This window comes from Barbus barbus (genome assembly GCF_936440315.1).
Source record: "Barbus barbus genome assembly, chromosome: 48".
NCBI classification, from domain to species: Eukaryota; Metazoa; Chordata; class Actinopteri; order Cypriniformes; family Cyprinidae; genus Barbus; species Barbus barbus.
Genome location: NC_136726.1, coordinates 12,456,527 through 12,470,902, shown reverse-complemented (window position 1 = coordinate 12,470,902; position 14,376 = coordinate 12,456,527). Strand labels below are relative to the sequence as shown.

Below are 14,376 nucleotides of genomic sequence, written 5' to 3'. Positions count from 1 at the left end.
GTTTTTTTGTAATTGTTGGACTATTTTTATCTAGCCATTATTAGAGTATTGTAATTGTACAAACATTTTTTTTGAAATTCTTTTAATTCATAAATTCATCATTTATTTCTTGTATAGCATTTTAACTATAAATATCCGTTTTACAGAGAATGCTCTGCAGAGAATATAACAAAAGCTTTGGCAAACTAGTGTTTTGGTTTTTGCAAAACTGTTTGCAATATATTATTTTACTTCCAAATGTCAAAAACTGTGAATATATACAGTATATATATATATATATATAATTTATACATTTGTTCTCACATTTCTACACAAGTTTTGTAAAGAAAATTTTACATACACAGTATTTATTGTTAAAAAATAATCTGATTAGCTATTAATATGTAGAGTTTCTAAAAGGTTTGATGTTTTAAATTTATGCATTATTTTATGTCCGATAATTATTTTATAATGTAATTCTAATGAAAATGCCTAAATCTGTATCTTGGCATTTGAACATGGCTTTGTGTTCAAGGTCTATTTCCAGAAACAATTCACGTTGCCAGCACATATTTTTCACTGGTGCTGGAATCCAGTCAAATTTTATTGGTCAGTGGATTGCCAAACCTCACATTTAACCTCTAATATCATTAACCGCTAATATGTCTGACACATTCTTTCTCATAATCTCTCTGTTTAGTTTTTTTTTTTTTTTTTATCACACAATGTGCTTGGGGTCAGGGAAGGTTCCTCTTGATTAAAATATGATAGTCATGATGCTATTGGCTACAGGCTATTGGTCAATGTTCTCTTTGCTCCTTTTCTCAATGTTTCTGGCTGATTAACATCAAATCTGCTCTGCATAATCCATATGACGTTGTTAATCCATCACGGGTCACACTACAAATTATTGCAGCCTGTTGTTCATCACCTCACTCAGTTCTGGTGGCTTGAGCAGCACCGCATTGCGTCAGGTAAGTGTCGTTTCTTTGGATAAAGCGTGGGATTTATTATGTCATTAAGGATGTACGTTGCTCAAGTTTTGGAAACTTAAAATATTATGATGATGCATAATTATCTATTCTTTTAAAGTGTTGGTGGTTGTAATGAGGTAGAATGAATTAAAGTAATCTGGGAGATTCTTTCCCTGTCAACTTTTGCAGTTGGTGCAATTTTCACCTCAAAATGTCAGACTAATGGAGACTGTCACATAACAACCCTGCTGGAATGCAAGAAATGTCCCAATTATATAACCTAATATCTCAGATTACCCTTCAGTAATCTGCTCTTAAAATTGGACTTCAGGGACCACAAAAATTATTTTACTAGAAAACTTCAAAGTTAACATATTAACAAGGTATTAAACATGCTTGATATATTTCTGTTTCTATTTGATTTTAATTCATGTTATTTAATTGGCCTTATTTTATTGTTAATGTTTCATTTGTTTAATTATTTTGGCATTTTATTACCAGGGATTCTGCAGGTCTTAAAAAGTCACTTAATTCACTTTGTTTCACAAATTAAACCTTGAAAAGGAACAGAAAGTCTTAAATTCAAGTCTTGGCATTAAATAATGCATGCACTGCAAAAATGAGTTTACTTAGTATTTTAGTGTTATTTTCCAGTACAAATATGCAAAATGAAGATTAAGTCTTATTTTCTTCTTTCCAAAGACTGGTCAGAAATCATGGTCAGAAGCCATATTAATCAATTAGAATATGGACTACAAAATAAGAAAATAATCTTTAAAAATACGATTTTTTAAATATATTTGTATATTTTATATAATATTTTTTATTAGCTTTATTTTATTTTATTAGCTTATTATTTTAGTATTTTATTACTTTAATAGTGGGTAAAAGGACAAAAAAAACTTTGATGACAATACAAAGCCACTTATTTAATTTCTCATTCTACATGTTTTCTTTACTATATCATGCTTAATTTTGTTTTTGTCAAACAATATAATTAGGTGTTTCTGCATATAACATTTTATAAAATAAAAGTAAGGGAAATTTCATCAATTGGGGACCTGAGCATTCATGAGTCGAAGAATTGTCCTTGTGATCATTATCTCTCTTTCCACAGAAAGTTGCACTGAGCATCTGAAGCAATGGCTGTTGTTGTAAGTACATTTTTTTTTGTCTTTATAAACTTTAAAACCTTATTCAGTGTTGCATTTGCTTACTGACTAAATGATGTTATCAGAATTTTCCATTAGTGAAGCAAAGTATTTCCCACTGAAGTCTTAAGACCCTGTTATGTTACCCAACATGTGATCTCATCCAGGTTCCTCCAAACCATTACTCATTTGGTGAAAAAATGTTTTAAGAACAAGGCGGATCTTAGTGTTTAGGGATATAACTACGTACATTAACAGCTTATCCCCAATCTCAGACCGGGTTTACTAGGCTTTACGCAGTTCATGTGAGTGAGCTTAGCACTGGCCCACACTAGCTTCCATTGATTAGGGCTACTAAACTAAAGTGTTTGCTTAAACTCAGGATTAGGATGTTTTCATAAGTCTTTCTCCATAACTTTTTATAGAGTGGAACATTCCGGATGGTGTCCGAGGAGGAACAGGCCCTTAGGGCTAAGCTGGAGCACCTCACGGTCAAAGATCACGGGCCGGTGTTCGGACCCTGTGCCCAAATACCCGACCACACGGTGCAGAAGGTGTGAGCAAGTCTTTAGAAAGTATAAAATATACACATTTAGACTGAACAAAGCACATTTGAATGAACTATAGCTAATTCAATATTAGTGCAGTTTACTAAGTTAAGCATTACTATTGTTTAATTTTATACAACAGTTCTTTCTGGTCCTCGATTTTGATTGGCTGAGAGGAGTGTGATATTCTAGTGATAACAGAACTCCAAGTGTTTCAGCGTTTGTATCACTCCGCTTGCATTACTTCTCACAGCGAGTGTCATGGTAGATGCCCAAAGCCACTATCATTTTTAAAATAATACTGTTTTTGTATCATGGAAGTGTTTTTTGGTGAGGTAGTACTTGTTTAGACTTCAAATATGCGTTTTGTTAATAAAGATAACGTCTATTTGAAAATTTGCTTCAACATTTTCGGAGATGTGAACTCCAGGGCATCAGCAGCCGTTCAGTGCTCATGAACCCGCCGAAAGCATCCTCACTTCGGCCAGATCTTCTGGAATTTACCGCTGGCTCTGATGTCTCTATAGTGGTTAAACATGAGATATGATTTGTTTTGGGTAAATCTAACGGGCAGTCTTTGGTTTCATTAATCTATTATTTGTTCCAGAGCAAATAGTTTTGGCAAAGTCTCATTATGTTTTATGTAACTTCAGTGCTGTATATCAGAGCGCTGCCTTGTACTTTTGACTGAATTGCCTAGCAACTTTTATGATGGCTGTTGTTGTTTATTAAATATTATTATTCAATATATAGCATTCATGTAAATAATAGTATATTTAATTAGTATTTAGTAATGGGAAACGGTGTGTGTTCGTGATGGTGATTAGTTACATTGTTCTGTCATGATGTGATGGCGACAAGAGAAATGTTTTTATGAGTGAGTCAGCAGTTAAGGAAGTAGTTCTGCACAAAAGAGGGTTTTTTAAAGTCTCCATCGTTTTTTCTTTTGGATTTACACACTCGTGCCATCAAACTGTTGAATAAACACAATATCACACACGTAGCAGTACAATATGGCCGTATATCGGCATGTTGGGATTTCCATACGGCCGAACCACAGCCGTCCCAATATGCAGCCATAGCACACTGCTACTCGTTTGATATCGCTCATTTAACCACAGTGACCACACAAAATAAACACCCTTGTAACAACCTAGCAGCCTTCTAGCACTTAACAAAGAAATTGTTGTGATTTTATGAGTATTTGAACTTGTGATGTTGTTGTAGGCTAAAGATGAGCTAAATGAGACGGATGAGATGCGAGTGGCAGCTGTAAAGGAACTCAGAGGTATAATTAAAGAAAAGGCGGATTCTGGAGACGACCTCGCTAAAAGTGTTCAGGACACTTTTGGGGAAAAACCAGATACCGTGCTGGTGAGGTTCATCCGTGCCAGAAAATATGAAGTTAACAGGGCCTATGAACTCATGAAGGGTAAATAGAAAAGGGTTTTTATTTTTACAATTGCTACCACCGGAAATCTGCTCGCCCTGAGACACTACTATTTGTTTTATTGTCCTGAAGGTTATGTGCGCTTCAGGCGGGACTACCCTGAACTCTTTGAAAACTTGACCCCAGAGGCTGTCCGCAGCACCATTGAGGCCGGTTACCCAGGGATCCTGTCCAGCAGAGATAAATACGGCCGTGTGGTGCTGCTCTTCAACATTGAGAACTGGGATTATGAGGAGATCACTTTTGATGAGGTGATTTTTCAATAATAATAGCCTGAACTGGTATTAAGTTTGTATATTGATTAGTGTCCTTCTCTCTTTTTCATTTTTTATTGTATTAATAAAAAAAATACACTACCGAGTTTTTTGAAGAAATTAATACTTTTAATCAGCAAGGATGCATTAAAAACTAAAAGTCTGTTACGTGTATTGACATTGTGTATGTTCCAGATCCTCAGAGCCTATTGTGTGATCCTGGAGAAGCTTCTGGAAAATGAAGAGACTCAGATCAATGGGTTTTGCATCATTGAAAATTTTAAAGGTTTCACAATGCAGCAGGCTTCTGGCATCAAGCCCACAGAGCTGAAGAAAATGGTGGACATGTTGCAGGTGATGCATTAGCTTTTATCTTTTAGACAGCTCTCTGTATTAGTTCTTAAAGCTGCATTCAGTAATACTTACCTTCAAAAAAGTTTTATAACAAAGCAATGAATGTAAGTCGGCTCCAATAGATTGTGGGCAGCGCACTGACATACAGCGACGTTTCTACCGACGTCCCGAGTTCAAGTCCTGGATCGCAGGCTCTCTCCTTCTTCGTTTCCTGTCTAAATTGTCAGTCACAATAAAAGTCAAAATGCCAAAAAAAAAAAAAAAAAGAAATGAACATGAAATAAATTAATCAGGACCAACTGATAATGAAATCAGTAATTATTTGCTTTTATGTAATGCTTCAACCATGCCACTAAATGGCTGTATAAGTTCAAAGTGACAGCATGACTGGTTTTGCATCATTTGAAGATTAGTTAGTTGGCATATAAACCTTTGTAGTCTATTAATAAAACATAAATGTTAATCTTTCCACATCTTAATTGTTGCTTTTTCTTGTGTTTGCCAGGATTCTTTCCCTGCACGTTTCAAAGCAGTGCACTTTATCCACCAACCCTGGTACTTCACCACCACCTACAATGTGGTAAAACCTCTGATGAAGAGCAAACTTTTGGAAAGGGTAAATTGTGTTGGACAGAATTTGTGGGAAACAAGATAATGAAACATTTTATTTTTGATTGATGAGAAAGTGGTTTTGACTTGCTGTGTCTTTGAAGGTGTTTGTCCACGGTGATGAGCTGGAGAACTACTTCAAGGAGTTTGATACTGAAATCCTACCTTCAGACTTCGATGGGAAAGGTGGCAAATACGACGGCAAGGCCACAGCAGCACATCTCTTTGACTAAGCACTTTTTATCTGTCGCCGCACAAGAAAGCGACCGTGTGTTATTTTAGTTGTATTGCATTACAGAATGATTGAACGTGTTTGTTTTTTTGAAAGTGAACCCAGCAGCATAGAGATTTTCCCGCACCTAACAGCAAACTTACTGGAAAAGTCTCCAGATGTCATTAAAGAGGAATGAAACAGATACGCTCAGTTAGTTCCCTGTGACACTGCATTCTATTGGAGTGCATCACATTCCTTACTAATCTCAGGCAAGGCCCCATTTTCAGATTTAAACCCAAAAAATTGATATTCTTTTGGAACAGATGGCAGATGACAGAGTCCAGACATCTCTGTTGTTTCTCTAGTTAAGCAAGAAAGGAAAAATACTCAACCCTGTCAATGTTTAAAACATAATTATAAGAATATATGGTGTTTTGAATGGAGAACTTTCTATAGAAAGTTAAAATGAGTACTTACATTTTCATTATAAATAAAGTGCACACTTAACATGACAATATCTTTTATTTCCTGTAAAAGAAAACAAATAAAACCTTTTGGAATTTCAAACATTGTACTTGAATGCTACATCTGTCTATTTATAGAAAATAAGATGTACAAATTATGGCAATTTCCACAAACTGGATACAAAAAAGGCTTGAAACGGAAGTCATTAAAAATAAACAAAAACATTAAGGCAGTGAAAAATGCTTAACCTTTAGACAAAATCCGCCTGGTTAGATGATAATCATGCTATTTGCGGTTCATTTTATATGGTGTTAGCAAATATTGCAACCTTGTTACCAAAATGTGGGACAAAGCTTTTATATTAAAAAGTTTTTTTTAACATTAAAACAAGTAAAACAAATATATAATTTAAAATAAAAAGGGTTTTTAACAGGTTATTATTAATTGAAAATTCAAGACGTAATGTGAAAAAGCTAAACCACTTCTAGAGTGCAATAAAACTCTTGTCGTTGTTCTTATTTTGGTTTAATGCTAAATTAAAAGCAAATAATTTGCCATGTTTATTTGTGTAAGAATGACAGAGAGATTGTTTTAAAAGATGCCAATAAATGGGAGACATTGTCAGATTATTGCTTCAATTGTTTGCGCTTCCATCTACAGGAAACTATTTATTAAATACATTTAATGAAAATAGCAGCAATAAAAAGAGACAATTAAAAGTACCAAGGAATAAAGTGTCAATAAAACATGAGGCAACCTGACAGACTATTCAAAAGCAAATATAAGTGCACATTTTCAAATTCTATTGAACTTTCATCACTAAATATGAACAATTTCTAAACTAATCAAAATTTTAACATTTCAAAGGTGATTTGATGAGTTATTATTTGAGATACGCTGACATCATAGTATAGAAATATCTATGTAAATGACAGCTGGTGAACTTGGTGTTAGTTACAACAGTTATTATTAGTCTTCACCTCTTTGCCAACTCTCTTACCAAGTATGTTTTTTCACAAGGTTCACTATAACCTTTTTCAAAAACATTTTATGAATCCCTCTGCACAGTTTGTCAGGCTTTGTAGTGATACACCATTGACATCTGACGCAACCTATGGTACGTGTAATTTATTACCATATGTGCTTTCTCTCAAATTCCTGCTTGAAGGTCAGCGCAAACTCTAGTGAGTCAGACCTTTAGAAACCATCTAACCTCAACTCAGAGCAAACAAGAACACCATAAAGTGTTATGCTTAGTGTTGCACAAGGCATTATTTTTCCTATTGGCACTGTGGCCTGTGTTTCTCCCACTGGCAGATAGCATTGGCATAACTGACTATGACTTTGTCCATCCAGGAAAGAGGTTGAGGAAAAAGAACAGCGCCTTCAAAGAAGCCGAGATGACCTCCATGTAGTGTCAGAGCGAAGATCACGTTTTGCTTCTTTTCTGTGGAGAAACAATACAGATTTATCACATTGAAAGCTATTTTAATGTCTTCATACAATCTTTTTAGAGGAAGCCAATCATTCGAGATGCATGTTTTTGATTCACTAAGTACTGACTCATAAGATTCATTATTTTAGGAATTGCTGCACTGTATGTTTTTCACTACAAAGAACTGACTCAGTCATTCATTCAGAAGTCGAACTACACTGGTCGTTATGTATGTTTTTGATTCGATAAAAAAAGAACTGACTCATGAAATTCATTTCTTTCAGAAACTGGACAATATGCATATGTTCATGAATCTGAGAACACTCATTGCACAATATGCATTCGATTTAATACAGAAGCGCCACAAGAGGCATTTGTTTGGGAATCGGACTGCACAAGATCCTTTTGATTCACTAAATGAAGTGACTCACGAGAGGCATTCGTTAAGAAATCAGACTGCTTTGGTTGCGCAAGACCCTTTTGATTTACTTAAAATAAGCTACTCAGGAGACATATTCGTTCAGAAATCAGACTACTTTGGTTGCGAATTATGCCTTGATTCACTAAAAAGAAGTGACTCATGAGAGGTATTCGTTCAGAAATCAGACTTCTTTGGCTGCGCAAGTTCCTTTTGATTCACTAAAAAGAAAGCAGACTCACAAGAGGCATTGGTTCAGAAATCAGACTTCTTTGATTGCACATTATGCCTTTGATTCACTAAAAAGAAGTGACTCACGAGAAACATTCGTTCAGTAGACTAAATTGGTTGCGCAAGATCATTTTGATTCACTAAAAAAAACGACTTACAAGAGGCATTCATTATAAATTAAACAACATTTGTTGCACTGCACAATATGCTTTGATCCACTAAAAGGCACTGATTCACGAGAGGCATATGTTGAGGAATCAGACTACACTGGTAGCGCAATATGCTTTTGATTCACTAAGAGGCATTCATTCAGGAACTGACTACTGGTTGTACAGTATAATTTTGATTCACATGCATTTGTTCAGGAATTGGACTATATTGGTCATGCAATTTGTCTTTTATTCACTAAAAAGAACTGATTAACAAGAGGTATTTTTTTCAGGAATCTATCAACACTGCCTGTTATATGTTTTTGAATCACTAAGACAGAATCGGCTTATGAGAGGCATTTGTACAAGATTTGACTACACTGATTGCGAAATATGCTTTTAATTTACTAAAATAAACTGATTCATGAGAGGCATTTGTTCAGGAATCGGACTACACTGGTAGCGGAATATGCTTTTGATTCACTAAAAAAGCGGTTTGTGAGACATTCATTTGAGAATCGGATTGTGGTGCTACTGTAGTGCAGGAAACTTTGTCAGAGTACTTTAAAACGGTATTCGGTTCACATCGCCCTGTTTTATTTTTAACTGAACCAGAATAAGAATCGCTTCTGATTCCTATTATTTAATGCACCTTATTATTATTATTAACAGCATTAAAAATCAATTAGACATATACTCATAAAACTAAATAATCCATACAAATTCATATGCAAGGCTGCCAAGTCTTCTGTCGTGGGCTCTTTAAAAATGCATCAACTTTAAAGTTCTGTTGAAGCTCAAGAAGATTAGGTGTCCCATATTTCCTTAGTGCAAGGCAGTTAGGCTTGTTAATAGGGGTTCTCTGTAGGATCTTTCACCTGAGGCTGAAGGAAGAAACTGACGACAGTAATCTGATAAATAATCACAGAGGAAAGGATCAGATGGCACTGAAAAATTCAGCATAGGTGTCCAATGCAGGATCTTAGAAACCCGGCGGTGCTGAGTCTTAATGGGTGCCTAAAAGCACTATTAGGCCATACGTGTCGAAGACGCGTGACTTTTTTTTTTTACACTCCTTTGGTAGGTCCTTTTATGTTTAATGGCTTATTTTTGCTTGTTAAAAGCCACTTGACACATCCATGAACTCTTCTTGCTAAAGATGGATAAAAATGGAAAGAATTAGACAGAATGGTAAAAATCTAATATATAAATACCTGCTAGTGTGCGAGGTATCGTCAGCAGTGACTGGTGGACTAATGGATCATCTGAAGAGTTCATCAAGAGGAGAGGAACGCTGATCTAATATGAGAGATATATAAGATTATGGTTTTCAAAAGAACAGTATGACTTAATATACGACTTTTAACAATGTTACTTACATTGTGAATATAATGCACACAGCTTTCCTTCTCATAGTACTCCTTTAGGGAGTTGTGTCCATGAAACTTCCTAATAGAGACATACATTTTGAAAAGAATCATTATGGGTACATAAGATGCAGTCAGAAGTGTCTTATGAAAGCTTTTAAAGTACCTCATAATGTTGTCATCAATCTGCATGAGTGAAGTGGCCATATACAGACGGCTGAGGTCGGCAGCCTCCATATTGCTAGAGCTCATACCAAATAAACTTGCCCTACAGGACAGATTTGCTTGACTCAGTTTCACAAGGGATAATTAGGGATATAAAGAAATTGGTTGCCAGGAACAAGTGTCAATCATACAGTTTAGTGGCCATTATCATTGATCAATCAGAGTCAGATATTTCACATAATTAAGGATTTACCTGTGAGATAGAATGATTTTTTTCATGTTGTCCGCCATGAGGAAGTTGTATAGTCTCCTGCACTGATCCCACTGTAGAAATGTCTCCTGAGCCCTAAAGACAAATAAATAACTCAGAAAACCAAGTTGTCAAAATTACATATTTAAAATTGTTTATTAAGTGCATAAGTTAAAAATATTTTCTCACCTCAGAGCACTGTATCCCTGGCAGACGCTGACGCAGCACAGCACTCGCTCCTGATTGGCTGGATTCTCACCCAGGTACTTGCAGGCGATGTTCCCTCCCAGACTGAAGCCCACCATGATGAGCTGAGTTTGTGGGAAGGTGCGTTTAATGTAGCTCACCATGGCTGAAAACTCCCAGGTACAACCTTTAACAAAGTTACATAAACCATTGTTAAACATAATAGAAATTGGCATTCAGTGGTTGCTGTACATTTTCTATAGAAAGATAAGTTCATTTAAATTATAATTTTAAATTCTAAAGAATATATATGATTTAATTATAAATTGTTAATATATACATACATACACTACCAGTCAAAAGTTTTTGGACAGCAAGATTTTTTTATGTTTTTTTTAAAGAGTTTTCTTCTGCTCACCACGTCTGCATTTATTTGATCCAATATCAATAAAATTTGTTTTATATTTTTACTATTTAAAATAACTGCTTTCTATTTGAATATATTTTAAAATGTAATTTATTCCTGTGATTACAAAGCTGAATTTTAGCATCATTGGTAGTGTGTGTATATATATATATATATATATATATATATATATATACACATATACACTCATACACTCACCGGCCACTTTATTAGGTAGACCAGTTCAATTGCTTGGTAACAGAAAATTGCTAATCAGCCAATCACATGGCAGCAACTCAATGCATTTAGGCATCTAGACGTGGTGAAGATGACTTGCTGAAGTTCAAACCGAGCATCAGAATGGAGGGGAAGAAAGGGGATTTAAGTGACTTTGAACGTGGAATGGTTGTTGGTGCCAGACGGGCTGGTCTGAGTATTTCAAAAACTGCTGATCTACTGGGATTTTCACGCACAACCATCTCTAGGGTTTACAGAAAATGGTCCGAAAAAGAGAAAATATCCAGTGAGCGGCAGTTGTGTGGACAAAAATGCCTTGTTGATGTCAGAGGTCAGAGGAGGCAGACTGGTTAGAGATGATAGAAAGGCAACAGTAACTCAAATAACCACTCGTTATAACCAAGGTATGCAGAATACCATCTCTGAACGCGCAACACGTTGAACCCTGAAGCAGATGGGCTACAGCAGCAGAAGACCACACCGGGTGCTGCTCCTGTCAGCTAAGAACAGGAAACGGAGGATACAATTCACACAGGCTCACCAAAATTGGACAATAGAAGACTGGAAAAACGTTGCCTGGTCTGATGAGTCTCGATTTCTGCTGCAACATTCAGATGGTAGGGTCAGAATTTGGTGTAAAGAACATGAAAGCATGGATCCATCCTGCCTTGTCTCAACGGTTCAGGCTGGTGGTGGTGGTGTAATGTTGTGGGGGATGTTTTCTTGGCACACTGTGGGCCCTTAGTACCAGTTGAGCATCGTTTAAACACCACAGCCTACCTGAGTATTGTTGCTGACCATGTCCATCCCTTTATGACTACAGTGCACCCATCTTCTGATGGCTTCTTCCAGCAGGATAATGCACGGTGTCACAAAGCTCAAATCGTCTCAGACTGGTTTCTTGAACATGACAATGAGTTCATTTTACTCAAATGGCCTCCACAGTCACCAGATCCCAATCCAATAGAGCACCTTTGGGATGTGGTGGAACGGGAGATTCGTATCATGGATGTGCAGCCGACAAATCTGCAGCAACTGCGTGATGCTATCGTGTCAATATGGACCAAAATCTCTGAGGAATGAAACAACTTGTTGAATCTATGCCACGAAGAATTATTACCCAGTACTAGCAAGATGTACCTAATAAAATGGCCAGTGAGTGTATTTATATAATACAAAAAACTCTCATCTTATTATAAAGAAATTGTAACTAACCGCCTGGTTGTTTTTCCACAAGTATGTTTGTTTTATAACAAACAAGTATGCTTGCCACGCATGGCTTACCGTAGGTGAACATCCTCGGGGAAGTCAGCTCGATATTTGGTAGTGCTCCAAGATGGTTGAGAACGGCGCACCTGTAGCCTTGTTTCTGTGAATAATCCACAAAGGTCCGTATATAATGCTTCTCACTATGGTTACCGATCCCAGGACAGATCACCATGGTGATGTCATCTGTGATGGGACAGAGACAGATAAACTCTAGAGAAAGTACGAGCAACACCTTTGCCTCTCCAGAGGAGTCATCTTAATCATAAACACCATTAGTGGATAAAAATGACAAGCTGTGAAGGTTTAAAAATGCAAGAATGCAGCATAAAAAGATTATTTGTGAGTTTTGTTCAACCATATGATCTGCTCTGTGTATATTTTTAGATCAAGATTTCCCCTTTGGGCTCATAAATGCCTTTGCTATTGAGAAACCCAGGCTCACCTCCTGTACTGTGGACGCCTTGTGGCTCAAACAGGTCAAAGGTGGCAGTGGCTCCGTCTAGCATAGGCAGGTACTTACGCAGCCCACAAGGTTTAGGGGAATTTACCCTTCCCATCTTCCCATAAAGAGCAGTCTGGAGATGTCCACTCTTTCCCCATAACAAGGGAGGGATGTACCTGGAGACATGGGCAGGTAGCGTAATAGTTATTAAGTGTCTCCAAATATTTATTTAACTAAAAGTTTACTCCTGGATTCTTCTAGTAATTCTACAGCAAATCGCACAATTTTATCATACTTTGCCATCTAAAAAAGGTGCATTGTGTGAGAAGACTGCAATAAGATGACAAGAAATCCTACTAGGCAGCAGCACTCACTCTTTGGTTAGAATGGGGCAAGACTTGAGCAGGTAGCGATTGAGAGGGGTGTCTTGACAGGTGATGTCAGGGGCCACCGTGGGACACTTCAGGTTCAGGCTCCGCACTATGACATACAGCACTGTGGCTACGGCAGCCAGCTTCATGCCATCAAAAATGGCCGGCATCTCAGGAGATATGCTGTGGACATCTGCCTCCATTTGGGCACTCATGATGGATTAGTTTACTAATAGCTGATTTGAGGAAAAAAAATTATAAAAGAAAATATAGTAGTATTTCAACTTATCAAAACTTACATGAATATATTCATAAGTGGACTGTAGAATAGCACATATTTCAAGTATCACTTTGTTACAATAAGCCTAAGAAAATAAAATTATACGTGTAAAACTTTTTAAAATAACGAATAACGTCGTTGTTTTTTTGTAGAAAATATTCTATTTTGTAGAAAATATTCTAAATGTTTTTCAAACATGAATACAAAGATTACATACAGTATCTAAGAATGTGCCACATCTGTCGTAATCTAGATAATATTCCTCCTTTTTATCATATCAGACATTACTTGTCATTGACCTTCACACCTGTGCAGACACACATGCATATCTAACACATATAAAGATCAGATAAATGACAAAAACAAAGGACATAAACATTGCACATAGAATGCTAATAAATTCATATCACACCTTGACTCAAAAAATATGTGCTGGGTTACAGAGCAGCTTCCGACTGTCAATGTTCAGTCCAGCAGAAAAACAGAGAGGTACTTCACTGACCCAGATGTGTCATCCAGTCAAGGTATCCTGCATCATGCAACAGTTAGACTACAGGGGGTTAATCTCTGCTCTTGGTGAGTACAGTTTACAGTGACTGTGTGAACAGAGTTAATCATATTCTGACATAATCTTTCTTTTATATTTTTGAATTTCATTATTCAATATAAAGTTGCTGTATTACGCGTATTTTTTTGCACGGGTTATATTCAGGAGGCGTTGAGCAATTTAAATATTGCTTGTGCGTTATGCTATAACTGAATACAACATGACATCGATGTTGTATGCATTAAAAAAAACAATGCATACCTTGTCTTCAAAGTTGTCCAGTGACTCCTCTCTTCACATCTTCAATGTAACGTTTCTCAAAAACATCTGACGACTACAAACAACATTCATAGAGCATCGTCATTCACTTTACACCCAGCAACTGGAGCGCGTCTTCATCCCTGTCCTCTGATTGGAGCAGAGACACAATGATGTCATATTCGGCGCGCCTACAGTGCCATTGTAGTTCATTCGGTTCCAGCACTTATCACTGTGCGCTATAATTACACTAGCGTCAACTGCACTGTCATTCAATGGCTGTTACCTGAAGTGAACAAAAAGTACAGAGAAATTACACTTAAGTTTAAATATGGACACTGTGATAAATCTTCTCTAAAGGAAAAGT

At 36.5% G+C, this 14,376-nt stretch overlaps 2 protein-coding genes across 3 annotated transcripts; one reads left to right on the top strand and one right to left on the bottom strand.

Moving 5' to 3' along the window:
* Positions 1 to 908: 908 nt before the first annotated feature.
* LOC306866374 (retinaldehyde-binding protein 1-like) lies at positions 909 to 6,623 on the top strand. The gene is made up of 8 exons (XM_079411549.1): positions 909 to 953; positions 2,071 to 2,107; positions 2,530 to 2,658; positions 3,880 to 4,084; positions 4,175 to 4,353; positions 4,552 to 4,710; positions 5,216 to 5,326; positions 5,424 to 6,623. Exons 2-8 carry the CDS (start codon positions 2,096 to 2,098, stop codon positions 5,550 to 5,552), a joined length of 924 nt encoding a protein of 307 aa, XP_079267675.1. The 5' UTR covers positions 909 to 953; positions 2,071 to 2,095; the 3' UTR covers positions 5,553 to 6,623.
* LOC306866373 (monoacylglycerol lipase ABHD2) lies at positions 6,039 to 14,135 on the bottom strand. 2 transcript variants are annotated; one of them, XM_079411548.1, is made up of 11 exons: positions 14,013 to 14,128; positions 13,617 to 13,754; positions 12,928 to 13,160; positions 12,554 to 12,729; positions 12,127 to 12,294; positions 10,203 to 10,386; positions 10,017 to 10,109; positions 9,765 to 9,866; positions 9,611 to 9,680; positions 9,446 to 9,530; positions 6,039 to 7,445 (listed from the first exon to the last, which is right to left on the bottom strand). In XM_079411548.1, exons 3-11 carry the CDS (start codon positions 13,137 to 13,139, stop codon positions 7,279 to 7,281), a joined length of 1,257 nt encoding a protein of 418 aa, XP_079267674.1. In that variant the 5' UTR covers positions 13,140 to 13,160; positions 13,617 to 13,754; positions 14,013 to 14,128; the 3' UTR covers positions 6,039 to 7,278. The 2 variants fall into 2 exon arrangements, with proteins under 2 accessions (XP_079267674.1, XP_079267673.1); XM_079411547.1 differs by having other exon boundaries at positions 6,042 to 7,445; positions 13,617 to 13,733; positions 14,013 to 14,135.
* Positions 14,136 to 14,376: the final 241 nt, after the last annotated feature.

Excerpts from the sequence above, each read along its gene's own strand:
- LOC306866374 (XM_079411549.1), top strand. Across the intron at positions 4,354-4,551 it reads AGGAGATCACTTTTGATGAG|ATCCTCAGAGCCTATTGTGT; the intron begins GTGATTTTTCAA and ends TGTATGTTCCAG. Across the intron at positions 4,711-5,215 it reads AAATGGTGGACATGTTGCAG|GATTCTTTCCCTGCACGTTT; the intron begins GTGATGCATTAG and ends TGTGTTTGCCAG.
- LOC306866373 (XM_079411547.1), bottom strand. The coding sequence starts at position 13,139 with ATGAGTGCCCAAATGGAGGCAGATGTCCACAGCATATCTCCTGAGATG. Across the intron at positions 10,387-12,126 it reads CCCGAGGATGTTCACCTACG|GTTGTACCTGGGAGTTTTCA; the intron begins GTAAGCCATGCG and ends ACTTTGTTAAAG. Across the intron at positions 10,110-10,202 it reads CAGGGATACAGTGCTCTGAG|GGCTCAGGAGACATTTCTAC; the intron begins GTGAGAAAATAT and ends ATTTGTCTTTAG.